General features: G+C 34.1%; 1 protein-coding gene, 1 long non-coding RNA gene and 2 pseudogenes across 14 annotated transcripts in view; 3 read left to right on the forward strand and 1 right to left on the reverse strand.

The window, feature by feature from the left end:
* The first annotated feature begins 102 nt into the window (after nt 1-102).
* LOC114260260 (uncharacterized) lies at nt 103-865 on the forward strand. The gene is made up of 2 exons (XR_014356233.1): nt 103-307; nt 408-865. It is a non-coding gene; the product is annotated as an uncharacterized LOC114260260 (long non-coding RNA).
* A 417-nt stretch (nt 866-1,282) lies between these two features.
* LOC145812730 (uncharacterized) overlaps nt 1,283-27,805 on the reverse strand; it is a 40,182-nt pseudogene continuing 13,659 nt past the window's right edge. The window contains exons 2-4 of the transcript XR_014356230.1: nt 3,108-3,251; nt 2,732-2,937; nt 1,283-1,728 (exon numbers count right to left, since the gene is read on the reverse strand). The product of XR_014356230.1 is annotated as an uncharacterized LOC145812730 (transcript). The remainder of the gene's footprint in view (nt 1,729-2,731; nt 2,938-3,107; nt 3,252-27,805) is intronic.
* LOC114259335 (4-coumarate--CoA ligase-like 9) lies at nt 5,923-9,750 on the forward strand (annotated as a pseudogene).
* Nucleotides 14,923-27,426, forward strand: LOC114259337 (cytochrome c1-2, heme protein, mitochondrial). 12 transcript variants are annotated; one of them, XM_082907819.1, is made up of 12 exons: nt 14,923-15,175; nt 16,295-16,354; nt 17,811-17,858; nt 17,944-18,027; nt 20,077-20,360; nt 21,939-22,005; nt 24,446-24,666; nt 25,174-25,453; nt 25,604-25,675; nt 26,633-26,749; nt 26,837-26,902; nt 26,984-27,426. In XM_082907819.1, the coding sequence occupies exons 6-12, from the start codon at nt 21,949-21,951 to the stop codon at nt 27,098-27,100; spliced, it is 930 nt and encodes a 309-aa protein (XP_082763945.1). In that variant the 5' UTR covers nt 14,923-15,175; nt 16,295-16,354; nt 17,811-17,858; nt 17,944-18,027; nt 20,077-20,360; nt 21,939-21,948; the 3' UTR covers nt 27,101-27,426. The 12 variants fall into 12 exon arrangements, with proteins under 12 accessions (XP_082763945.1, XP_082763942.1, XP_082763946.1 ...); XM_082907816.1 differs by lacking the exon at nt 20,077-20,360; XM_082907820.1 differs by lacking the exon at nt 20,077-20,360 and having other exon boundaries at nt 16,308-16,354; nt 21,743-22,005.

The raw sequence follows: 27,805 nt of genomic DNA on the forward strand, positions 1-27,805 counted from the left end.
AAAAGGAAAATGACAATTTGTGATTTACTATTAATATTCTGTATGGCAAACCTGAAATGTGTGACACGTTTGAATTAGTATGTAACTAGCGGCACTTTTGATGTGATGATTGGTTTGATGCCAAAAAAGAACATATTTTGTCTGTTTATTTATTGTTGTTTTATTCACTTCTAAAAGCGTTATAAGAGGAATTATGATCTCATGCATTTCCAACTCAGTATAGAAAAAATGTTCACACTATAGTAGACTACACTAAAACTTTAGTGATCTTGGGAGGATGCTGGATATGTAGTGAAGCATAGTGAAGGTACTTTGCAATTGGTTACTGCAAATTAAGATTTGTTAAATGTCAAGGGGAGAAGGCTACTGAAACAAACCTAATTGGAAGTTCTTATATCATTATGCAGGATAGAGATCGAAAGCTGAGAATATTTGCTGGCAATGAGCACCCATTCGGTGACAGGCCTATTGAACCATATGTGATGCCTCCTCGACAAGTACGGGAAATGCGTCCATGTGCCAGACGAGCCATGATTCGAGCTCAGAAGAAGGTTGAGCTACAAAAGCAGGGTGGTGCAGACACTAGAAAAGGCAAAAAGAAAGAAGAGGATACATTAGAAATAAATGCATGAAGAGTATAGATTTGAGAGCTGAAGCTTGCTTATCTGTCCTTTAACTCAGAAGGGTTACATTGCCATGGAAGTCAGTCTAGCCTGGCCTTGGAAATTTTCTCATGTTATCTAGATTTTGCTTGGTTTTTAATCTTCTGCCTTTGTAGCGAGTCAAATTGGGCCGAGTTGCCATGATGCCATGAATGTAGACAGCTATGTCCTAAGTTAGTTTACATTGCTTTCAACTTTTGACATAGTATGATCAAATTTTAAATAATTCGAAGGCGAGAACTTTTAATTGCCATCAAATTATTAGAAGATTATGAAATATCTATACCTTAAAATGGTGATTTTTCTAAAAATAAAAATTGACATGAATTGAGAAAAAAGTATTGCCAAGAAGGTTTTCTCTCTCTAACATGCTATCTTCTTATTTTTGTGCCATGTTCGAATCTTGAATTTGTAAAGTAAAAAGAAAGAAAAATGGAAAATTTGAGGAAAAAAAATCTTGAACTAGATCATTTTTTTCCCTACCTTAAAAAAACAAAGGCTATAAGCATGTACAACTTAGGACTTAATTTGAAAGATGCAATGCCTTGCTTGTACACAGCATGCTACTAGGGTTCAGTGTCACTGTGACAATCCAATAAAAGAAGATGAACAACATCACATGAACAAAACTAATGGATCTGAAATGAAAACTTGGTAAGCAGTTTGAGTAACAATACATTAAAACTCCAACCCTTTGCCCCATCAAGTTCGGGGTTCATAACCACATAAAGCTATATCTTAATTTAATATGTTAAAAAACAAATAAAGATGCAGAAGCAGCAATAGAGTCTACAGACAGCATCTCTACTACTAGAAAACACAAAATCTACACTTTTTCCACTATAAAAGAAAACAAAATGAAAAGAACAAGGATGAGATAGAAATAAAGACTTAGGACCCTAATCACTAGAAGATCTATCATCATCATCGTCTTCATGATCTCTAACAACCTTCTCTATGAGCCTCTGCCGAACTCCTTTGAGGACAGCTTCTCTTGATGATGGTTCGCTTCCACTTTGCCCATCATTGAGAACAGGATGAGACTGGCAGTGAACCAAGGCAACACCTAGCAATTTGGAAAAAGTAACAGAGTTGTTAAATCCGAATACACCTAGGGGCCAGAAAACTTGAATAAGATATAAGTCATTTCAGATCAGTTTCTACACTTACAGAAGCATACCTAGTATGATCTCATAAACCCTCAAGGACAACCAACAAAGCTCTTATATGACAAAACAGTGAATTCATCAAGGAATTTGTTAAATCAAAAACAACACCAAGTATATGTGACTATTATAGTTCCAAGACATGCTCAAGTGCAGAAGATAGAGGGTGAGCTCAGATGAATGGTGAATCTGGTGCCCATACGTGTATATTTGTGCAAGAGCCCTATATCCATAGTGAGGTATAACTTCCATCAATAGAGAAGAAGATGAAAAAGCACCAGCACCCGTATAGCCCAAATAGATTTTTGGATTCACATGCACGCTCGTGCATTTATGTTTGATCCTGTTGTTTTTCTGAAGGTTCACTTGATGCAAAATAAATCTCATCACAATTAATGATCCATTCTATAGTCCAGAAAACAAAGTATCCAAATAGCTATAAATTTATAACTAACCACTTCAAAATACTTAACATTGAAAAAAATCAACTATAAATTTCCTTGTTCACATGATCCATACACTTGAAACGCATTAGTCTGATTAGAAACCATACCTTCCCACAACAACTATAATTTGAAAATCATGTCAGACAAATATTTCATCTGCATTCATGTTTCTTATTAAAACAAATTAGAAAACAACGAAAGAGAAGCAAATTCACATGCTTATGCAATTTGGTCTGAAAGCATTTCAAAATTTCTTTTATTGTATAATGATTTTGGAATTCAGAATCTCACTTTTGATGACACGATATCTACATATAAGCTCATGATAACTACATACACTAACACAAAGATCTAAGAAATTCAGATTCTTAGAGAAACAGCAACTTAATGGCACATTCCAAGGGGCATAGAAAGAACGATAAAAACTATTGAAATTGTTTTAGATATAATAAGATACCTTCAGGAGTACATCTGCGCCCAAAATTATGCAAGCCCACATAATTTGCCTTGACAGCACTATTATTGTACACCAAAAGAGTTGGAAGATTACAATCCGGATAATTAGGAATGCAGTCAGTAGATATTATTTTAACAAATTTCGTTGCCGGGTATTTTGTTGCCAGCTGTTCCAAGCATTGCAGAAGAAGCCCACATTCTGGGTATCTATAAAAAATTTAAAACAGATGTCAACACACACATGGATACGCATTTACAAATGTATAAGAATCCAAAGAGGTATAATAAAAAGAATGGAGCTGTTTAAGAAGTAACAACAATCAATTAGATAAGTAGTGCAACAATGAAACTATCAAATTTCCAGGAATAATTCTTACCCGTCCTTGTACAAAATGACGACGACCCAAACATCTGGTGGAGCCTGGGAAACCTCGCGTACAAAATCAGATCCAGAAATTGGAACCACTGATCCATACCTCTGAACCTTAGCTGCTTGTCCCAATTCTCCCAACCTCTTCTTCCTTTTAATGCACACAATGCAATCAAATTAAGAAATATTCAATTAAAACATACATTTTAAGGCAATAAGAGCATCTCCAATCCTTCACCAATTCTTTCATCAATTTGATGAATAAAGAACAGTGAGCTCCAATCATTTCATCAAACTTGTATCAAATCAAGGAGATGCAAAATTTTCACCAAATCAAGGATTAACTAAATCCTTCACCAAATTTTCAACAGTCATATTATTAGTCAAATTTGATGAAATTTTAACAAGAGTAAGGTTTGGAGATGATTTTGTTTTCATAAATAAATGATTAAAACAGGATAAATTTGGAACTTTATAAAAAGATTTGATGAAAAAAAAAGTAAGGATTGTTGTGTTCCATACCAGATCAAGCATATAACCAAAATTTCACTCAAATTAATGAAGAAGAAGAGTAAGGATTGGAAATGCTCTAATGTGATTTTTTTTTTTATAAAAAAAAAAGAAAAAAAAAAAAAAGAGTTAGGTCCAATTTATGTTGATGCCATATAGTTCGTGGAACACTTGTCAGGAAATTAGGGCTCCAATTATCTTCAATGAACTGTTACCACGAAGTTCAGGACAATCGTTCAAGGGTTTTGATTAAGCTACCAGAAAAGAAACAAAAAGAAAAAAATTCAACTTTTTCAGGTAAAAAACCAAAATAAACATACATTTGGGTACGTCATGAGTATGGCAAAATATATATATATATATAACGTCTGCTAGAATTTATTGTAACTTTTATTATTCTTTTTTCAATTTTGAAAATATCAAGTAATTTATTTCCAACACCCTTTATTCATGAGTCATGATTTTACTCTCTTTTGCATCTTGTTTTAGACAATCAAAAAATAAAAATAAAGAATTATATAATTTTTTAGATAAATTATTCTTTTTTTAGTTTTGATATTGAAACTTATGATTTGTATATTGGATGTTTAGCTATAAATTTATATAATATAATATATATATATATATATATATATATTAAATAAATTGACGTACCCCAGCCTCACCCGTAGCCTACATTTTTAAGAATTTGCAGTATCGACGTACCCATATCGTACCTGCACCCATGTTTCATAGTATGTAAGTGATGTACTCATACATTTTCGGCAAACACTTGAAGTTAAAGAAGATCATCTGAGTCCTTTAGTTCTACATCCCTCATCTCATGGTAAGATACAATAAAGACACATCAGTAAGTGCTACTCTTAATGTCCTGGGAACATAAAATGCCTCAACCCATCTCTCTTTACTTTATCCTTCCTCTTCCTTGATTCATAACTTTTAGCAATCGCACTTGTTCCTCAAACTATCTTTCATTCAATTCTTCACCTTACATTAGCAAGATTGTCTTTTCACCTTACACAATCATGTACAAATTTCCATAATGTAAAAACAATGCTTGAATAGTGCTAAAACCCAAAATGAAAAACTAATATCCCCTCCAACAGAAAACCAAGACACCAAACAAAACAGAATTCAAAACCATAATCCATGTCAAAATCAGACATTTAATATCATGTTATAAAAGATACCACTGTAGAAATTCACATCCATAACACTACAAATTATGAGACTTGATTGGATCCTAAAAACCAATTCCGTACATTAGCGTCAACGATGAATTGCCTTCCGCACCCTAAATAGATGGTGAATTTCCACCTTCAGAACCCACGAAAAAGAAAAATAAGGGAGGAAAAAAAAAATAGCTATCAGACATGTTATTTATCGACAGTATTTAAGGTTGACGTTGACCAGTAAACAAAAATAGTGTGTTTTCTCATCTGAAATTGCGAATACATGCGATGTGAGGAATAAGATACGACACACAACCCTAATGAGATACGATGTAACAGAGCAGATCGTGAAAGCTTTCAGTGTGACCAGAAAATGATGAGAGACAAAACTCACAGGGGAGTCGTTGCTGGAGATAACTAGATCGACGGCGATTTTAGTCTCGATTCCGATCACAGAGAGAGAGAGAGAGAGAGAGGTCCAATCCAACGAAGCAAGGCTACAGAGAGACTGGAAATAGCCAAGTTCAGTCTATATTGTTTTGGGCTTTCGAAATTCTGAGTGTGTTGGGCTTCTTCCGGCCCAAACACATGATGTGCTCATCTTGGTTAGGAGCAAAAAATGGATGGACCCTTTTATCCCTCTCTATCTATCTTTTTTTATTTTTTTATTTTTTTCAAGGAATTACACTTTTTTAGCGGGCACATCTATCCATCTATCTACATATTATATAAAAGTAAATTTTTGTGAGGAATTTTGTGATAACTCTAAAATTTTATAATAAATTTATAGATTTATCAAATTAAAAAATAAATTTAAAAAAGAAAAAAAGCTAATGCATTAAAATAATAGTTTTCAAAATATTAATAATTCCATAATTTATAATTTTCAAAAGAAAAGATAAAAAAAATATTTCATATCTTCTCAACTTAATCCTCTCCCACTGATTTTTATTTCTTTTTTTAAAAATTAAAACATATTTCTTACTATATTATTCATACCATATATAATTATTCTCAAATTTTTAAAATTCATGATCAAAATTAAAAAATTTCAAAATATTTTAATTTAATTACACAAATTTAATTTCTTTTGTACCCTTTCGTCGAACTCACCAGCACGTGTTGTCTACTTTCTTTTTTTTTTCTTTTTTTTTTCAGGTTCATGAGCTCTCTCTATGTTTACAACAGTCGAAATGTAACAATGGAAAACTCAAACAAATCAATTGATCCAAACAGTGGTTTCTGCTCACAAACAAAAATTTTCCATAGCCTCCGACCAACCGTCGTCCTTCCACCACAAACCACCCCTCTTTTTGCCGGTTCAATTGCTCTCTCCCTCAAACTCTCTTGTCCATGGCGCGATCCAACGGCTCTGATCAACTCAAACACCGACCAACGCATCTCATACTCCGACTTCATTTAGAAAACCAAAACCCTAGCTGTCTCTCTCCAAACCCTAACCGGCCTCTCCAAAGGCGACACTGCTTTCATTCTCTCTCCTACCTCGATTCTCATTCCAATCATCTACTTTTCTCTCTTATCAATCGGCATCGTGGTCGCCAAATCAAGTTATCAAAACCCGTGATCGCTTTCGCCACGTCAACAACCTGTTCCAGACTCCCAAATCTCCGATTTGGAACGATTCTCATTGACTCGTTAAAGTTCGAGTCAATGATGACGAGTTTAACTCGGAAACTCAGCCGAGTGGAAGTGAGCCAAAGTGACATTGCGGCGATCATGTACTCGTCGGGGACGACCGGAGAGGTTAAGGGAGTGATGCTGACTCACTGGAATCTGATAGCTGCTGTTGCGAGCTATTATGTGCAGCGGGTGGAGGAGAGGGATTCGGCGCCGGTGTTGTTGTAGACGATGCCATTTTTTCATGTGTATGGTTTTTTTTACAGTTTGAAGTCAGTGGCGGTGAGCGAGACGGTGGTGGTGATGGAGAGGTTTGATTTGAGGAAGATGATGAAGGCCGTGGAGGAGTTTAGGGTGACGAATGCGGCCGCAGCTCCGCCGATGGTGGTGGCGATGGCGAAGGAAGATGTGGCGGAGGGGTATGATTTGAGGTCGTTGGAGGGTGTTGGGTGCGGTGGATCTCCGTTGGCGAAGGAGGTGATTACTGCGTTTAAGGCCAAGTTTCCATTTGTGTGGTTGTTGCAGGTCAGTTTCGAGTTCATGCTTGTTTTGGTTTTGCTTGTTTGGGTTTTTTTTTTTTTTTAAGTGAAATTTTTAAAAAAGTTTAAACTTTCAGACATACGGATGAACTAAAAAATTCAAAATTAAGCAAAAAAATTTACTCTTTTTATAAATAAATAAAATAAAAACTTTTTTTAAAAATTTTTTTAGATTCAACTCCACAATACAGATTAGAAAAATAAAAAAATTTGACATAATTTTGAAAAAAAATTGCTAACAACAACAAAATTCAAAGAAAGATGTAGCTTTTTTAAGTGTTCCCATACACCCTTGTCAACTTCGGTCATAAATTATTTTTTTTTCCTAAATTATCTGGTGTCTAGGTTTACTCATGTGTATGTCAACTAATTTCGAGATCCTGAGTAAATAATTCGACAAACCTCGTACTTTCAAGGTTTTGAATAACTATGATCATAGTTTGTTATAGGTTTGAAAGTTAATAATCAAAATACTAGTAAAATTCTATTCATATACATAAATTTTTTACAAACATATTATAAAAATAAAATTGTCTATATCATTTTCAAAAACAATCTTATCTTTATATGTGTTTTTTTAAAGAAAAAATGAGCAAAAATGTCCATTTCACTCGCATGTCAATAAGTCAAATTTGACAGTAACCAATTAAAAGTAAATTTATATATCATTTTTCTTAAAATAATTGGATAGGATTTGTAATTGTTCCAAACAATGTGATCCGGCTTCATCCACGCCTGAAAGTGGAGAAATATGAAGTAATGACAATAAATTATGAATAGTGTACTAACTGATTTTGATGCAAAATGCAGAGAGTTATGGATTGACTGAATCAACTGGGACAGCGTTCCGAGCAGTGACTCCAGAGGAATGTGAACGTTGGGGCTCAGTGGGAAGACTTCTAGGAAACTGTCAAGCCAAGATTGTAGACCCCCACACTGGAATTGCTTTGCCTCCATGCAACCGAGGGGAGCTTTGGATCAGAGGACCCATGGTTATGAAAGGTGACGACCCCACATTTGGGCCTAATTTAACCTTTTCCTCCTTCTAATATTCCCTTATCAAATAAGATGAATCAAATAAAAGCTAAATCAAATATAAATCCTAATCCAAACACAGCCTTACAGTCATTAAATTTGCCTCGACATTTTTATATAATTCAATTCTTGGCTATATTTGGAAGCCATGAGTTGAAATATTAATAAACAAATACTATTGACATTATAATTGTAGGTTATGTTGGTAATAAGGAGGCAACATCTGCAACATTACTGGCAGATGGGTGGTTGAGAACGAGTGATCTTTGTTATATTGACAATGAAGGGTTTCTTTTTATTGTTGATAGGTTGAAGGAACTAATCAAATACAAGGGTTACCAAGTATATCTCTCTCTTAATTCATTTATTTTTTTCAGTTGTTAATTAAACTGGATACAAGTATATTTTTCAAGTGCTAAATTATTGTGCAGGTTCCTCCAGCTGAACTAGAACAACTGTTTCAATCCCACCCTGAGATAGTAGATGCTGCAGTTGTACCGTAAGCCTCGTATTACTTGTTCGCGTATATCACGCCTTTTTAATTGGAAAATGAATATTTTTTTTACAATTTTATATTTCATATCAATCATCATAAAAAAATAATAAAATCTATCATTTTTCATCGTAAGTATTTATGTCACGTGATATAAAATAGTGACAACAAATTTGAGTGATATATAACATTTTTCTATTTTAGCAGGTGAGAGGGTGGTCATTTAAATCCCCTTAGGAAGAAAAAAAAAAAAAACAATTTGCGCTGAGCTTAATAGGAAACAAAATGATTGATCTTTGAAATTTGCACTGAGCTTCAAAATGGGTCTCCACTTTTGATAGTTTAGTCAAGACAATCTCAAGTGTTTTGACATGAGTATTGAGTCTCTACACTTGTCATTACCTGTTTGAAATAAGAATATAAAGCCATTGCATAATTCAATACAATACAAGGGACTTGTTTGTTGCTGTTTTTGCATAGTTTCTAACTTTTGGAAGTTGAATCATAAAATTCTACACAAATATCTTGATGAAGAAGTTGGTCAAGTACCCATGGCTTTTGTGGTAAGGCATCCCCAAAGCAACCTCAATGAAGCACAGGTCATGGATTTTGTTACTAAGCAAGTGCCTCTCTCTCTCTCTCTCTCTCTCTCTCTCTCTCTTCCATATTTGTTCTATGAGCAATGTTATATATACAAACAAAAAAATATATATTAAAAAAAAACTTGTACAAAATGATATGATGCCACAGTGAGCCTACCACTTTAAACTTATTAATTATAAAAATACTAGAGTCATATCATTCTGGTGATAAATTCCAATAAAAAAAATATTTCTTTTTCCACTTTTTAACATCAGCAAATAAGTGATTATCGAATACAGACTTTTAAAATTAAGAGAATCAAACTTTTCATGAAATTCAAACTTATAACTTACGTTTCATGAAGCACACTTGTCACGATTCAATAAACAACTTGACTAACCCCTCATGCATGATTTTATCAGCTACTGATTCACAAAGCCAAAGATTGATCTTAAAATGTATGCATATTTGGTTCAACCTTTGACTAATCTGATTGATAAATTGTCAAAATGGCATACATTAGGTCTGATACTCTTTTCTTCATAATAATTGCAGGGTGCACCCTACAAGAAAATTAGGCGTGTAGCATTTGTTAATTCAACACCCAAAAGCCCAGCTGGAAAAATACTGAGAAAAGAGCTGAGAAAAATTGCTATCCCACCGGCTTTTTCTAAGCTGTGATCTTCAACTTTTGTTTGTGTTTGTATTTTTTTTTTAAAAACATTTTAAATCTAAAATGTACACAAAATATTTAGATCATTGACTCGATAAATAATACTTGATGCATGCAAGTACATCGTGTTACGCATGTATGTAGCCGATCTCTTTTTGATTGATATATAAACAAAATGGCAAATTACATAAATGGTCCTTATAGTTTACCCGTGGTTTCATTTTGGTTTCTGTACTTTTAAATGTATCAATTTTGCCCCTGCAGTTTTGTTTTTGGCTTGAAATGGTCCAATAATTAACAGTCGTTAGATTTTTTGACAGAAATTTCACACGTGCAAGGCATGCACGGGTCTTGCACAGCCTCTATGTTTCATTATATTTATCAATGAACAATTTTGACTTTCTTGACTATTTTTGCAACAATTCAATTTGTTCTCTAATATCATCACTCAAATTTAACTCATTTAATAGATGTTTTACTTAATTTCATTATTTAATTATTTTTTTATTGATATTTTATTTATTTAATTTTTAAAAATAAATTTATTTAATTGTTTAAAAAATAAAATAAAATAAATTTTTATTTAATCTAGCTAAAAATAATTAAAATATTAAAAGTATGTTTAATATTGCTATTATTTAGTAAACAATTGAAAAATAGTAAAATAGTCTTTTGCACATTTATCCTTATCCAGTCCGTCCGACCAAACATTAGATTTACTAAAAATAGTCCTTTCTAGACATCTAATTCCATAAGAAAACAAACACGGGATGCACATCTAATCCAACCAAATAATCCGGAGGATTCACAGTCCCAGGATTCAAGATTCTAATCCCCTCTTTTCTAATTGTTTACTAAGTAATAGCATGACGGTAAAATAGACATTTCTCACATTGGTTCCATAGGATATCAATCCTATGGAAATAATCCCACCCCCCCCTAAGATTGTTTAGTCCCTTATATGAGGGATATGGAGTCGGGCCAGATTCCATATCCGGCGGACGAAATTATTAATAAAAAATAATTATTATTAAAATAGGCATTTGTAAATATATTAATAAAAAATATAGACATTTATAAATTATATTTTTAGTGTTGTTAATTTAAAATTATATATTAATAAAAAAAACATAAATTATAAATTTAATTTAATTAAAAATAATAAATTAAAAATTATGACTTTATAAATTAAAATTAAATTTATAATTTATATTTTTTATTGTTTATCCATCGTTTGATTCAAATTGTTGTTCATTTAAATTATTTTTAAATTATTAATTTAGTCCATTGTTTGCTTTAATAAATTATTTTTTATTAATAATTTAGTCCATTGAACATGCAGTTCGGCCGAACTCCATATCTCTCATGTGAGGGACTAAACAATTCTAGGAAGGGTGAGATTATTTCCATGGAATTGATACCCTATGGGACTAATATGTGAAATGTCTATTTTACCTTTATGCTATTACTTAGCAAACAATTAGAAAAGAGGGGATTAGAATCTATTGGACTTGAATCCTGAAACTCTGAATCCCTCGGACTATTTGGTTAGATTGGATGTGTATCCCGTGTTTGCTTTCTCATGGGATTAGATGTTTGGAAATGACTATTTATAGTGAATCTAATATTTGGTTGAACGGACTGGATAATGATAAATGTGCAAAAGACTATTTTACAATTTTTCAATTGTTAACTAAGTAATAGCAATATTAAACATATCTTTAGTTAGATTAATTAAAAAATTATTTTATTTTATTTTATAGACAATTAAATAAATTTATTTTTAAAAATAAAATAAATAAAATATCAATAAAAAAATATATTATTTTTTAATTAAAATTTTAAATAAATTCATTTTAAAAAATAATAATAATTAAATAATGAAATTAAATAAAACATATATTAAATCAGTTAAATTAGAGTGATGATATTAGAGAAAAATTAAATTGTTGCAAAAATAGTCAAGAAAGTCAAAATTGTTCATTAATAAACATAATGAAATATAGAGACTGTGCAAGTCTTGTGCGTGTTTTGCACGCGTGAAATTTCCGTCCAAAAGTCTAACGACTGTTAACTATTGGATCATTTTGAGCCAGAAATTAAACTGCAATGGCAAAATTAATACATTTAGAAGTGCAGGTACCAAAATGAAACCACGGGTAAATTATAGGGATCATTTCTGTAATTTGCCCTCAACAAAAAATTTATATAAAATTTATCACAAAGGTAATGTGACAATGATATTTTGAAAAATAAAAGTCATTTTAATGAATTTTTTATTTTAAAATAAGTTAACCTAAGGAAGCCACATCGCTAAATTGAAATAGAAGCGTGTGTAAATTTTCTATTTCTTTAGCAGTACTCTTTTGATAATAATAATAATAAATAAATAAATATCTCAAATTCTATCTCTTTTTAAATTTCATGATATTATAATAAATAATTTTTGTTAAAAATTTGATTCATTCTTAGTTTGATATAAAGTCGGCAAAATGAGGCACGACCAAATTTTTATTATTATTAAATTTGAATTTAATGAAATAATTGGATATGCTATAGCATAACCAATCAAGTATAAAAAACAGGGAAACTATATGCATCCTATCACAAAAATATATAAATTTATATAAAATTTCATAATATTAATCAAAAACTTTATAACATTGTCATAAATTAGCGTAACAAAATATTTAAAAATTTATGATTTGATTATATCAATTTATGACGAAATTATACATATTATGATAGAGCGCATATAACATGCACACCATAATATTTCCCTTGTAATTCGTTAAAATCTACAACAATCCTCTATTCTCAAATAATCATGTCTTCTATCCCAATTTACTTACAACCATTCGATCATATGAAAATTTTAAAATGTAAAAATCTCAAGACATATCGAGTGATTGTGAATGAATTGAAATAGGGAATAGAGTTATTTGAGCACAGACGCTCCTTGCACCGTTAAAACACTATGCCCTGAGTGGGATGGTTATAGGCCTTTGGCCCACTTATCTGCATGCCCGTAATTCGTTATCACACACCGAACTTCATCGAAGCAGATCTCGAGAGAGAGAGGGTTGATCGGAGATTAAAAAATGCCAAACTATCACTTCGTGTACAAGGACGTGGAAGGAGTTTCGACTCAATGGGACGATATTCAGAGAAAATTGGGAAACCTCCCTCCGAAGCCCCCTGCATTCAAGCCCCCATCTTTCACGCCCGCCGAGGACAAAGACTCTAAACACAAAGACAAAGCCTGGATCGATGATAGGACTGAAGAACAACTCGAAGATCTCGAGGACGATCCCGATCTCGACGACGATCGCTTCCTTTAGGAGTACAGGTATCATTTTCCGTCTTCTGATTCTCTTAATTACGCGCTTGGTTCCCAAGAATCCGAAGGAAACCAAATTAAAAAACCCAGCTGTTTTCACTCATACAATTTATTGGCTCAGTTAAATTGAGTTTCTTAAACTTGATGGGGCAAAGAGTTGGAGTTTTAATGTATTGTTACTCAAACTGCTTACCAAGTTTTCATTTTAGATCCATTAGTTTTGTTCATGTGATGTTGTTCAGCTTCTTGTATACTTTCTGCTTGGATTGTCACAGTGACACTGAACCCTAGTAGCATGCTGTGTACAAGCATGGCATTGCATCTTTCAAATTAAGTCCTAAGTTGTACATGTTTATAGTCTTTGTTTTTTTTAGGTAGGGAAAAAAATGATCTAGTTCAAGATTTTTTTTCCTCCAATTTTCCATTTTTCTTTCTTTTTGCTTTACAAATTCAAGATTCGAACATGGCACAAAAATAAGAAGATAGCATGTTAGAGAGAGAAAACCTTTTTGGCAATACTTATTTCTCAATTCATGTCAATTTTTATTTTTAGAAAAATCACCATTTTAAGGTATAGATATTTCATAATCTTCTAATAATTTGATGGCAATTAAAAGTTCTCGCCTTCAAATTATTTAAAATTTGATCATACTATGTCAAAAGTTGAAAGCAATGTAAACTAACTTAGGACATAGCTGTCTACATTCATGGCATCATGGCAACTCGGCCCAATTTGACTCGCTACAAAAGCAGAAGATTAAAAACCAAGCAAAATCTAGATAACATGAGAAAACTTCCAAGGCCAGGCTAGACTGACTTCCACGGTGATGTAACCCTTCTGAGTTAAAGGATAGATAAGCAAGCTTCAGCTCTCAAATCTATACTCTTCATGCATTTATTTCTAATGTATCCTCTTACTTCTTTTTGCCTTTTCTAGTGTCTGCACCACCCTGCTTTTGTAGCTCAGCCTTCTTCTGAGCTCGAATCATGGCTCGTCTGGCACGTGGACGCATTTCCCGTACTTGTCGAGGAGGCATCACATATGGTTCAATAGGCCTGTCACCGAATGGGTGCTCATTGCCAGCAAATATTCTCAGCTTTCGATCTCTATCCTGCATAATGATATAAGAACTTCCAATTAGGTTTGTTTCAGTAGCCTCCTCCCCTTGACATTTAACAAATCTTAATTTGCAGTAACCAATTGCAAAGTACGTTCACTATGCTTCACTACATATCCAGCATCCTCCCAAGATCACTAAAGTTTTAGTGTAGTCTACTATAGTGTGAACATTTTTTCTATATTGAGTTGGAAATGCATGAGATCATAATTCCTCTTATAACGCTTTTAGAAGTGAATAAAACAACAATAAATAAACAGACAAAATATGTTCTTTTTTGGCATCAAACCAATCATCACATCAAAGTGCCGCTAGTTACATACTAATTCAAATGTGTCACACATTTCAGGTTTGCCATACAGAATATTAATAGTAAATCACAAATTATCATTTTCCTTTTTCTTTTATTTTGGGGTTTTTAATTGCCTTTCATTATAAATTATGAATACATGATGCTATTCTATATAGAGATGGCAATCTGAAACCGGTCCGACGGTGACCCAACCTACCGACCCCGAATTCAGTGGTTATTCGCCAAAAAATATCCCCTATGGGCCGGAGATGGTATTCAAAAATTCATCCCCGATGGTAACCGGGCCGGGGACAGAGATAGGTGTTTCAGACCGCCCCCGCCCCCACCCCCGCCCCCGCCCCGCTCAATCCCGAGGTGAAATTACAGTTCTGTCCCTGGATATATATATTTGTTTAGCGTTTCACACACAGACACAAACACAAACACACACAGCCTCTGCCTCACACTCACACGGCGCTCCTCTCTCTCTCTCTCGCTCGCCATCGCCACTGGTCTCTCCCTCACACACCGAGCCTCTCACTCACACACGGCGCTCCTCTCTCTCTCTCGCTCGCCACTGGTCTCTCGCTCTCTCTTTCATCTGTCACCGCCGCGCCTCCCTCCTCACCGCTGGCGATCCTCCGATCCTCCCTCACCGACGGTCCGACGCTCCTCCGTCGCTGGTATCTCTCTCTCTTTCTAGGGATTTGGATGTAGGGTTTACATATATATATATATATATGAGTATATAGATCTGTTTATTTTAGATCTGTATATCTGAGACTGAGTGTATGGATCTGTTTCTTCAACCTGTGTGTGTGTGTGTTTTTTTTTTCTAAATTTATTTATTATACATATATATGTAAATATATCTGTTTATATAAATATATCTGATTATATATATATATATATATATCTGAATATGAGTGTATAGATCTGTTTTTTTTTTTCTAAATTTATTTATTCTGTGTAGATGATGATGTTCATTGTTCATTAGTTCATTGTTCATTATTGAAGATGAATATATAGATTTCTGAATATGAGTATATAAATCTCCCCTAATTATTGTTCATTGTTCTAAATTTATCTGAATATGAGTATATGGATCTCCCCTAATTATTGTTCATTGTTCATTATTGAAGACGATGATGTTGAAGATATCTGTTAATTTGATGATGTTAACAAATTTCAACAATTTTTTCTGTGTGTAGGAATTATTTTATATATTTCTGATGTTGAAGATGATGGTGTTAATTTGTTAGTCATAACCTGTTAGTCATTTGTTGAAATTTGTTGAAATTAATTTGTTAGTCATAACCTGTTAGTCATAATTTTGAAGATTAATTTGTTGAAATTTGTTAATTTGTTAATTTTGAAGATTAATTTGTTAGTCATAACCTGTTGTGATTATTATTTTGATGTTATTTTGATTATATATTACTTATCAAGAGAACAACAATTCTAATAGTAGAAAAATTACTAAGAAAATGATATGTAGGACCACAGTTATTCTAACCTGACTCACATTTTTTATCAATTTTAAATTTACATCATTCACTTTTTTTAAGAAATAAATTTCAAAGTTGAAATTTGTTAATTTGTTAATTTCATTCAAATAATTCTCTAACTTCTGAAATTGATTCAGTTTTACCCTTATGTGACATTCTATCCTCTTTTGGCAATTAAGTTGACCAAATAGGACTAATTTAAAAGATAAATCGATAAATTTAATTCTAAAACCTTTTTCCTAGTATAAAAAAAATCCATTGATAACATGAGTACACATTTTCCTTTTAACACAGTATTTACTAGCAGATGTACTTTCAGTTTTGGCCATGACCATGTCTGCAGAATGAGAACGGGTATGCTGAATTATTTTACGTTTTACATTTCATTATGCATTCTTAATATCACTCTGTTTTGACATTAGTTTACTTGGTTCTGTGAGGCAACTTTTTGGCCATGCAATTATCCTCTATTCTCCCATATGCGGTAATGAATATATGGTTTTGACATTTTATATTTATGATACTTGGACAACTTGCGTATTATGGTAATAACAAATTTACTTGATATAGAATGGGATGTTTGCGTTGAAGTGTGTCTAAATAATGTTGAGTTCTAGGTTTTGTGTTGTGCCGAAGTATATATGATATTTCCATTATTATGTCAATTCTTTTAGGGGAGTTTAAAGTACAGGTTGTTGGGCTCTGAATGTGCATTCTATAAATGTTTTTTTCCCTCTCTACAGGCTGTAAGAGTTGAAAGTACAGGTTCTTTTAGGGAATTTTTTTATTTTTAATTTCAAGTTTTGGGTAGCCTATCCCTTGCGGGTTGTGCTTGGGATTAATTATTATCTTTGCTACTTGTTGAATTTTCTTGTGCGTGTGGGCTGCTGGACAGATTGTATATATTGGCAGATTATGTTGAATTTTTTAAGTTCTTTGTGATAGGATGAAAGTTGTGTGTGATAGGATTTTTTAAACATGTACAGATGCTGCTGGACAGATTGTATATATTGCAATGTTACAGGTTTACAGATTGTATATATGCTGCTGGACAAATGTATTTTAAAATTGCTACAGGTTATTTTGTATGGCAATGCTACAGGTTTACAAATATATTTTAATCCATATTAATTGTCTTCATCGTCTCAAATATATTTTAATCTATGTTTACAGATTTTTATAGATAAAAAAAAAAAAATCGGGGATTTTTCAGGGTCGGGGATCCCCGATCGGGGGCGGGGATGGGACCGGGCTATGAGTTCCCGTCGGGGATCGGGGCTGGGGTCGGGGAAAATTTGAGGATCGGGGACGGGGAGTGTGATCCCCAGCCCGGCCCCGCCCCGTTGCCATTCCTAATTCTATAAAGGCAGCTTGAGAGGTCAAGAAAGTAACAAAACAAAATCCAATTAGTTGAAAGAAAAACTAGATCCGAAATTTCAAATGGATTTAATTAGCTCTTGTAACAGGGAAAGAGGTTGCAATAGCACTTACATCACGCAATTTGTTTCTTGGAAGCATGCGTAGGACAACTTTGCGAATAACTTTTGTATAAGGTTTTGAAACCCGGACCGGACCGGACCGGCCGGTTCAACCGGTTGAACCGGTGACCGGACCAGGTTCCGGTCCGGTTGACCCTCTTAAATCGGCCAAGTGTAAAAACCGGGGTATTTATTGAAAACCGGTGAAACCCACGGTTAAACCGGTGAACCGGTTGACCCGTTCACGGGTTGATCGAACTGGGACGGTTTCTTGTATATATATATATATATATTTTTCTGATCTAGCTTTATTTTTGTTTGTTGATCTTCAGATTCAGAGAGCAGCGGCTAGGGCTTCTTCACTTCTTCACACAGCACAGGTATCTCTTCCTCTTTTAAGAGCAGCCGATCTGTCTCTCTATTTTTTTCCGCCATTAACGAATCAATTTCTCAAATTACACACAGATTCGCACCGTTACAAGCCTTCAGGACGACATCAATTTCTCTATTTTTTTCCGCCATTAACGAATCAATTTCCAGCCTCCCCAGGTATTATTTTGATGGATCTTTGATCTTTTTCTTTATTTTTTAGAAATTTTGGGTCTACACTTGAATCAAAATCAACACTTGAATCTCCGATCTGTCTACACTTGAAGAAGGCTCTGTCTTTTTTTTTAGAGAGGAGAAGAAGAAGGCTCTGTTTAGAAATCAACTTTTGATAAAAAAAAAATAATAATAATAAAATACACTTGAAGAATGCTCTGTTTTTTTTTTTTTTTTAGAGAGGAGAAGAAGGCGGCTTTGTTTAGAAATCAATACCAAATAATAAAAATAAAACACTTGAAAAAGGCTCTGTTTAGAAGAAGGCTCTGTTTAGAAATCAAAACCAACTTTTGATAAAAAATAATAATAATAATAATAAAACACTTGAAGAAGGCTCTGTTTAGGAATTATGCACACTGTGAATCTGTGATGTTAAGCTTTCGGGCAAAACCAAATAATTATTATTAATCAACTTTCAGGCAAACGATGCACACTGTTGTGATTAATCAACTCTCTACCAAAACCAAATAATTAATTTAACTCCTCCAACCCCTGTTTATATGCACTAAATTAATTGTTGGTGTAGATAGATACAATGAAAAATTGTCATTTCATTTAGTATCTAAAATTCTTTCATTTAATCAAACACTATGTTAATAAAAAATAATTTACAGTTGAAAATTATATGTAGATACATAATAGTTCGACTCTTTATATAGATTGGCTATGATTGAATTTTTTTTTTTAAGTATAGAAAAATATCACTAAAAATATTTAAGAATTTTTTTTAAAAAAATCGAAAATTTAATATTTAAATTATTAATTTATATTTAAAAAAAATTATTTATGACATCATTATGATGTCACGATTCGATCTGGTTCAACCCACCGGTTGAACCGGTGACCCGTTCACCCGATCATTTTTCCGGTTCGTTCATCGGTCCGGTTTTTAAAACCTTGCTTCTGTAGGATCCTTTGCTAGCTGATCTTTTAAACTTCTTTCCTTGAGGTGGCCAATGTACCTATGAGCCAAAATAGTTCATTTTTAAGATAGAAATATTACACACAAAATACATAAAGTTGGGACATTTGGTTAACTGCATAAATGATGTCATACTATGACAGTCATCTACTAATGTTTTTTCAGCATTTGACTAGTCCGTCTTTTAAATCAATCTATGTATTAGAACTTGCTAAGAGAAAGTCATAGCAGATTTCCACAGCACCAAAATACAGTCTTATGATTCTTAACACATTTTTATTATAAATTTGAATGGGGTAATAAAACCATACAGAAATATTTCATTTTCATGCAATAAGAAGTCAGCACTAGAAAATTGGTTACTTGCCCAGTATGCCAGCGATAAAACTTGTCCGTAAGTTTCCTTCCTGTGACACAAATATCCTTCGCATTGAGCACAATGCACATATCCCCATCATCACGATTAGGTGCGTATGTTGGTTTATCCTTGCCTTGAATCATAGTAGATATTTGAGATGCTAACCTCCCAAGGACCTATATGACAAGTGACATTTATTATTTAATCACGACTTAAAAGAAAATAAAGTTGGTAGCAAACATCTGTGCTTTCCACATAGATGGGACAGTTTGTATCACATATTTCCATCACCAAGTTTTTTGTCAAAACACTTGAATGATTCAACCCATCCTTCAAAATCTTTCCCTTGTAATTCGTTAAAATCTACAACAATCCTCTATTCTCAAATAATCATGTCTTCTATCCCAATTCACTTACAACCATTGGATCATATGAAAATTTTAAAATGTAAAAATCTCAAGACATATCGAGTGAGTGTGAATGAATTGAAATAGGGAATAGAATTATTTGAGCACAAAGGATCCTTGCACCGTTAAAACACTATGCCCTGAGTGGGATGGTTATGAACCAAGAACTGGTCGTAAATGGGGACGAATAATTGTGGGCCTATAGCCCACTTATCAGGATCGTAAACGGACCGAATAATTATAGGCCTTTGGCCCACTTATCTGCATGCCCGTAATTCGTTATTACACACCGAACTTCATCGAAGCAGATCTCGAGAGAGAGAGGGTAGATCGGAGATTCAAAAATGGCGAACTATCACTTCGTGTACAAGGACGTGGAAGGAGTTTCGACTTAATGGGACGATATTCAGAGAAAATTGGGAGACCTCCCTCCGAAGCCCCCTGCATTCAAGCCCCCATCTTTTACGCCCGTCGAGGACGAAGACTCTAAACACAAAGACAATGCCTGGATCGATGATAGGACCGAAGAACAACTCGAAGATCTCGAGGACGATCCCGATCTCGACGACGATCGCTTCCTTCAGGAGTACAGGTATCATTTTCCGTCTTCTGATTCTCCTAATTATGCGCTTGGTTCCCAAGAATCCGAAGGAAACCCAATTAAAAAACCCAGCTATTTTCACTCATACAGTTTATTGGTTCAGTTAAATTGAGTTTCTTTTTGCTGTTTATTGTACCCGGCATGTATTTGGCGTACCCGGTACGTGTACCGCTGTATCGGTATGTGTGCCCGCACTTGGTAAGTATCCGATACTTATACGGCATTATTTTTGGAGTACCCGTGTTTCATAGCTTATATAGATGACCCCGTGTAGACTCAAGTTTGGGAAACCAGAAAACTTGGGACATAAACTAAGTGAATTTGGAAGCAAGCAATAGCTAAAACTTAAACGACTTAAAATGGTTGATACTATGAGGCCTAGTTGTGTGTACTCTATATTCAGCTCAGCTAGGTTTAACCAACTCTTAGCTTGCCTTGTCTTCTAAAGTTCACTGCAAGAGTGCTGCTTAGGCAATGGAAAAATCCTGTGCTGGTGATGTGTACGAAGGCAGGAACTCACGAGAGGTCCTTTGAAGCTAGTAGCTACTATTCACTTTGTGATTACATTCTTATTTTGGAATGTGTAATTACACCACCTCTTAGATGACTAGGGCTCTATATGTGATTTTATTTTATTTTTGTGGTGATGGTCAAGACCATATATATGATTTCGTCAGCCTTTCCTCCCAACTTTCTTCTTTTTCTACCTCTAGGCTCTTAACATTGTGTTTGGGACCAAATCTTTTTAGAATTGTAGATTTCAAAATGGGAAAGGAAAAGAAAACGTTTCTAAGGAATTCCTTTTGTGTGTGTGTGTGTGTGTATGTGTTTGTGTTTAGAACTAATTGGAATTAGAAGGAAACTATTCCATTCTTTTGTTTGGTTTGATCAGGAATTGGAAAGGAGTTTTTTTGTTTGTTGAAGATCATGCCCTTATTAGCTAGTAGGGAACTTATAAGAAGAGAGTGTATTATGGGTATATGGGATTAGATAAGATTTTATAATTCTAATTCCCTTTAAATTCAGCCATTTCATTGGATTTCAAGACTCCTTTATTTTGCTTTCCCCCTTCCCCATTTTAGATTCCGTTCATTGCAAACATATTGAATTCCATTTTGAAATGCCAATGCCATCAAATTCTGTCAAATCCCACAATTCCAAACACACTGTAAGACTCAACTTCTCATTGTTTGCAAATTTTTCTTGGCATCTGACTTTCAGAGCTGTCAAATTTTGGCGGCTTAGCTTTGTATATGTGGTTTATAAGAGATAGGTGCTGCTGAAAAGTAGAGATTTTGCTTTGCGATATGCATAAAATTGTCCACATACCATTAAATACAATGAAACCTCGCTAAACCAAGCCTTTTTTGCAGTGTCTTGTTTGATTGGTTGGGGGTAAAATTTATTGTCTGGTCACTACTTTGCCCTTTTTTGGCGTATGGATTCATCTCCCATGCTGCTCAGTGATGCCTCCAATCTTCTGATAAAGTCAATGTTGAGCTCTTCCAGATCCATAGTTTTTGTTTATTTTCATTAAAATTGTGTTTCTTTTGGTGAACAAATCAACAGATTGACTAACATGGCTGGTAGAGCTATCCGCCAGTTACTGAGGGGGAGACTTCAATCTCAGTCCAGTGTAAGAATCTCATTCCTCATTTGCAGTGTTTCATATTTGTATTTCACTAGTTCAATCTTGTAGTTTTTGAACTTCATTGCATTTTCCTATTAAGTGTATACTATATGAGGTTCAAATGTTTCGTAGTATTTGTTTTTGGTGGGCCATCATTTTCTGTTGCAAAGAAGACTGGTTTTCATCAATTTACTGTGTTTTTGGTTGTGGTTTGTATCTATGTGTTTTCTTTTTTAGGCAAGAAAACCACGGCACTTGAGCCGCTGAAATCAAGAATGAGAGACCAATTGGGTACCCCTTGGTACGGAGGGCTGGTGTTTATTATTAGCCCTCAGACTTTTGTAATCCATGTTCAGTGAAACAGCAACCTAACAACATATCTTGTGGGATCATTCTTCCTCGTTCCCACAAAATATGTTGTTTCCTCTTTTTTTTTTTTCTTTTTTTTTATTCTTTTCCTGAAACAAATACTAGAGACAAAATATGTGAAGTTTTAGTTAAGGAGTTCAGTCTTGGGTGTACTGTTTTCAAGGTACCAAATGGAAGGTTATCTATGAAAACCTTTTTATTTTTTGTGTGTTTGGTCAAATTGCTTAGAAAGAGATTGAAGCATTTGTTAGGCTGTCCAATTGCAACGAGTATCATCTAACAAGTTCATGAACATGAATCTTTACCGTTTACCCTTTGTTTTTTTTTTGGGGGGGGGGGGACTAACTAAAAATGGTTTCTGGGAGATTTCTCACACTGAAACAAGCACAGCCTTATAAAAATGTTGCACAATGGCTTTCAGAAGTGAACTACATCTACATGCATGCCATATATCATTTGGTTCTTTACTATAATGATGACCTGCCATGTGTGAATGGTTAGCTTGTATTGTTTCATGCCTTTTATTTTCTCTGTTTTTTCCCTGTTTCAAGCTAGAAATAAGGTGAGGTTCCAACTCAATGAGATCATAGTCTGGAAGTTATTTCAGAGTCATTCTTTTTGATGTCTTGTCTTGATCAACGTTGTGAGCGAAGATATCCCTTTCTAGGTGGTTAAACAGAGATGTTTGTTAAGGATTTCGTCATTATGAAGTTCAAATTGAACTGAAGATAGAATATTTTAAACTATAAGATGCACTTCAAGTTTATTTTGTTTTTTCTAAACTTTCAAAAAGTCCTTGAAAATTCGTCATAGAGAGACATAATATGAGCTGCTTGGAAATACTTCGGCTGTGTTTGGTTGTGCTTTTGAAACGTGATTCTACACCTGTGTTTCAGTATGATGTTTGTTTAGGATTTTGTAATCACGTTTCAAAAGCTCTGCTGAGAGCTCTGTACCAAATCTGTCTCAGCCGCTCTTTTGCTCTGTTTTTTTTTCAAAATTTTTGCTAAGGGGACATCCGGCCGGTTGACCGGCCGGCTGTCCGGAACAGTATTTTTTTTTATTTTTTTTTGCAATTGATTTATATAATCGGAAAAAATATTTTCTGAAATTTTTTTAATTTTTTATGTGCTTTAAAATAATTTTCAATTGTATGTTTAGTTATGAGTTGTAAATTTTTGTATCACATATCAAATGTCACATCAATAATTCCCCACTCAAATCAAACTTCTTTTCCAAAACTATTTTCAAAACTCTTTACCAAACAAATTTTCTACACTCAAATCATAACTCCACAACACACAAACTCAAAATACAACTCATACTCTCAAATCACATTTACAAAACTCTACCAAACGCTACCTTCTATTTTTAGTTTCTAATAAATTATTGGCACAATTCAGGAAGTTGCACCTTTATGGTGTGTTTAGTTGGGAGATTTGGGGAGGGATTTGGAAAGGGAAAGGGAAAGGGAAAATGTGTGTGAAATTTGGTGAAATGTAAGTATATTTTATTCACATTTCACCCTACCTTTTTCCCTTTCCTTTTTCAAATCTCTTCCCAAGTTTCCCAACCAAACACAGCGTTAGGGAAGTTCCTTGTTTTAAAGCTGTGAGGTTTTTAATTAATTCACTCATAATATATTAATATTTGCACAAGCATTCCCTATTTATCAGTTGTACGATTTTATTTTTGGTCTTATAAACTTAATTTATGTGGAACATAATATGAAATTAGAATCTTACTCTCATAATTGTTTTTCTTTGTGGTCTTCTCCAGTTTTTTTTCCAAGAATTTAGTATTGTTTTGATGTGTTTGCCATTACATATACGCAAAACTTAAAGAAAGGAAATTTTTTTGAACCAATGGCTATGCATGTTGCAACTGACTTTGAAAAGTGTTGGTGTTGAATCAGTGTTATTCTTGGTTGGGCAAGGGTGGTGTTGGATAAAAGTGGTTATATTGGGGTTGGGAGTCCGGGACTAGGTTATTTAATTTTATTTGTTTATTTATATTTTATTTTTTTTCACTTCATACTTGCAATTTGAACTTTTGATTTGTGGTGTTCATCTGTCAGGCCCCTCCAGTTTTGTCATCCCTTGTTTCAAAGAAAGATCAAGAGGGAGCTGGATCTGCTGGAATGAATTCCCTGAGAGCATTTGCACTTCTTGGAGCAGGTGTATCGGGGCTTTTGAGCTTCACAACGATAGCAGCTGCTGATGAGGCTGAACATGGTCTACCTTGTCCAAACTATCCTTGGCCTCACGAAGGCATTCTTAGTTCATATGACCATGCTTCGTGAGTATCTATTGAGCCTATGACATGCTTTTCAGATGCTTTCTATTGCAGTTGAATACATCTTTAGCCTGATGAAGTAGGTCATCTGTGGACTGCTTTTTAAATCATTCCGCCTATTGTTGCAACTTGTTGCAGTTTGGTTGATTTATGGTCAATCCTTGAATTGAAACTACTTAAGCCTTAATTTTCCAATTTGATAATTTCTTGTTTCACTTCTCAGTTGTGCATCTGAGAGCTAGCCATTTTAATCATAGATCACCACTTCTCTTGATAAATCAATATGAAATATTTTCATCCCATTCTCCTCTCTTAGCTTTTTTAACTACAAAACATATTTCTTCCTATTCCGCCGGCAACATGGTGCTGAAGAATTGTTTCACACATGATATCTTCTAAATAGATTCATTTCCTTTGGAACGCCATAATGCTTTTTGATTCACTTGTTTGCAGTTGTTTTACTGTTTCATGCTTCCACTAATCTTAATACGTTCAATTTTACACAAACAGGATCCGTCGTGGTCACCAAGTTTACCAGCAAGTCTGTGCTTCTTGTCATTCAATGTCCCTGATTTCATATCGTGACTTGGTGGGTGTGGCATATACTGAGGAGGAAACAAAGGCTATGGCAGCTGAGATTGAGGTCGTTGATGGGCCTAATGATGAGGGTGAAATGTTTACTCGGCCTGGTAAACTGAGTGATCGTTTTCCGCAGCCATATCCAAATGAACAAGCTGCTAGGTTTGCTAATGGAGGGGCCTATCCTCCAGATTTAAGTCTTATCACCAAAGTAAATTCCTTTATTCTGTTTTTAATTTCTTCATTTCAAGGTTTTTTTTTGTTATTTATCTATCTCTACAGTTTCTTACTATTTCTTCATTTCAAGGTTTTTTTTTGTTATTTATCTATCTCTACAGTTTCTTACTATTTGGCGTTTCAGGCTCGTCACAATGGTCAGAACTATGTATTTGCTCTTCTAACTGGTTACCATGATCCTCCTGCTGGTGTTTCAGTAAGTTCTGATTTGTAGTCTCTTCTGCAACTTTCTTCTTGAACTTGTAGTATGATCAATGATGGTTTTGTATGTTCACATTTGGAGAATTTTATAGTTTGCCATCATGTAGATGCTCCATAATGATAATCACTTTGGTTAATGAATTGATACCCAGAAAGTAATAATCAAATAAAAGTAATAGAAAAAGACGAATGCAACTATGGCCAGATTTTAGAACTTTTGTCTTGAAGGCTTAGTAGCCTCTGCTGCTGTGGCAATAGCAGCACCCAAAGAATGGTCATAAATTTGTAATGGTTTGTGCTGGTCGTAGTTTTGCATGTAGGGAACTGTCTTTGTCTTTGTCCTCTGCTTCTTCTTATTATTCTTATTCATTGTTTGAGGTCTGGGGGGTGGTAGGTAGTTTAGCCTTTTCTGCATCATGTGGAGTGCTGATACTGTCATTTATGCAAATTAATTCATGTCACTTACAGATGGACATGATATTCTTATCATGATAGCATGGGAGCTTTCGCCATCTATAAGTAGTGTTTTTTTATTTTTTTGGGGTCTGCATTGATATTCTGTTAGACATTAGTAGTTGGTACATTTCACTTTTTAGATTTGGTGCATTAAAAGTAGACTTTCGTGGTGAATAAGCAGATTCAAAGGTATGCTTAAGCAGAAGCTTTCATTAGAGGCATAATACACCCCCCATCTGTTCTATTTGGTAGAACACTCCCATGTGTTTCAAGGATTGTTGGTGAAAAGAATTGCCTGTGTTCATACTGTTTCACTTATTTCCCGATTAACTTATATTTGGGTGGTTGTAATTTTTTTTTTTTATTAATTGTGAAAGTTAGGATAATACGCAATAGGGTTAACCACCACAAGGTTGCTTACATTTTGAAATTGTTTTTTCTGTAAATTTGGGTAACGTTTCTTTCCATAATCAGCCAAGTTGTAATGGTATTGTAGATCCGAGAAGGGTTGCATTATAATCCTTACTTTCCTGGGGGAGCCATTGCTATGCCTAAAATGCTTATCGACGGTGCTGTTGAGTATGAAGATGGTACCCCCGCAACAGAATCTCAGGTTGGTTTCTCTCGTACTTTTATATTGTTGTGCTTATTATCGTAAATCATATGAGATAGTTAAGCTCATATTCTAATATTGGTGTAGATGGGAAAAGATGTTGTGACATTTTTGTCATGGGCTGCAGAACCAGAAATGGAAGAGAGAAAACTGGTATGTTGGCTTCAATATTATCACACGACATTACATTAGGAGGTAAGTTAATTTCTCGTGCGTGTACTTCTCTTAATGCAGATGGGGTTCAAGTGGATATTTGTACTGTCATTGGCATTGCTTCAAGCTGCTTATTACAGGCGCATGAGGTGGTCTGTTCTCAAGTCTCGTAAGTTGGTGCTCGATGTCGTCAACTAGATATATCCTCTTGTGGGAGGACTTGAATTGGCAATAATTATAATTATTTTATAAAGCCAATTATGTTTTTCTGCTGTGAAGAATTTGTTCAACTTGTCCATTGGTAATGTGGGTGACCCAAAGAGTTAAGTTTTCAATTTAGGGAGAAATAAGCGACTCGTATAAACATGTGTTGTTCTTTTGGAATTTTGAACTAGTTTAGAATAGTTGTTGAATGCAAAATTTTCCTGGATAGCTTCCAGTATGTATTTGGTTGATCCTATCATTTTTAGATTGATCATTGTTGTGGTTGGTGGTGGTGAAAATAAGAGTGGAGCTTTGAACAATTTCCATGAATTGAGTTGCTGTGTGTGTGCAAGTGAAGTCCTCTTGGCCTTGTTTGCCGCTTTTCTTTTCGACTGTTTGGAATATTGTTTGATTGGAAATAAGAAATTAGGAAAGCAAAATTTTCATAGTAGTTGCGGAAATAAGATTGAGTTAGAACTTTTTGTTTCTTGTTGGTGTGTCTATGTATGGGGAACAAGAGTTGAGAGAGCTTGGTGTAGTCTTATTGAACGGTAATGCTGGCCATCTCTGAAAAAATAAAAAATAAAAACCAGTTTGACTAAATAAAAAAAAATAAATCTATTTGCTTATAAATGGATATTGATTTTAGTTTCAATTCAAGATCTATGATACCTTAGTTTTTATTTAAAAAAAGTTAAG

The sequence above is a fragment of the Camellia sinensis genome, chromosome 15 (genome assembly GCF_055761805.1).
Source record: "Camellia sinensis isolate YWXY chromosome 15, ASM5576180v1, whole genome shotgun sequence".
In the NCBI taxonomy this organism is placed as follows: Eukaryota; Viridiplantae; Streptophyta; class Magnoliopsida; order Ericales; family Theaceae; genus Camellia; species Camellia sinensis.

Bases quoted from the DNA above. Each gene is read 5' to 3' on its own strand.
- LOC114259337 (XM_082907819.1), top strand. From the start codon at position 21,949: ATGGCTGGTAGAGCTATCCGCCAGTTACTGAGGGGGAGACTTCAATCT. The intron at 22,006-24,445 runs GTAAGAATCTCA...TTCATCTGTCAG, and splicing joins GACTTCAATCTCAGTCCAGT to GCCCCTCCAGTTTTGTCATC. The intron at 24,667-25,173 runs GTGAGTATCTAT...TTACACAAACAG, and splicing joins AGTTCATATGACCATGCTTC to GATCCGTCGTGGTCACCAAG.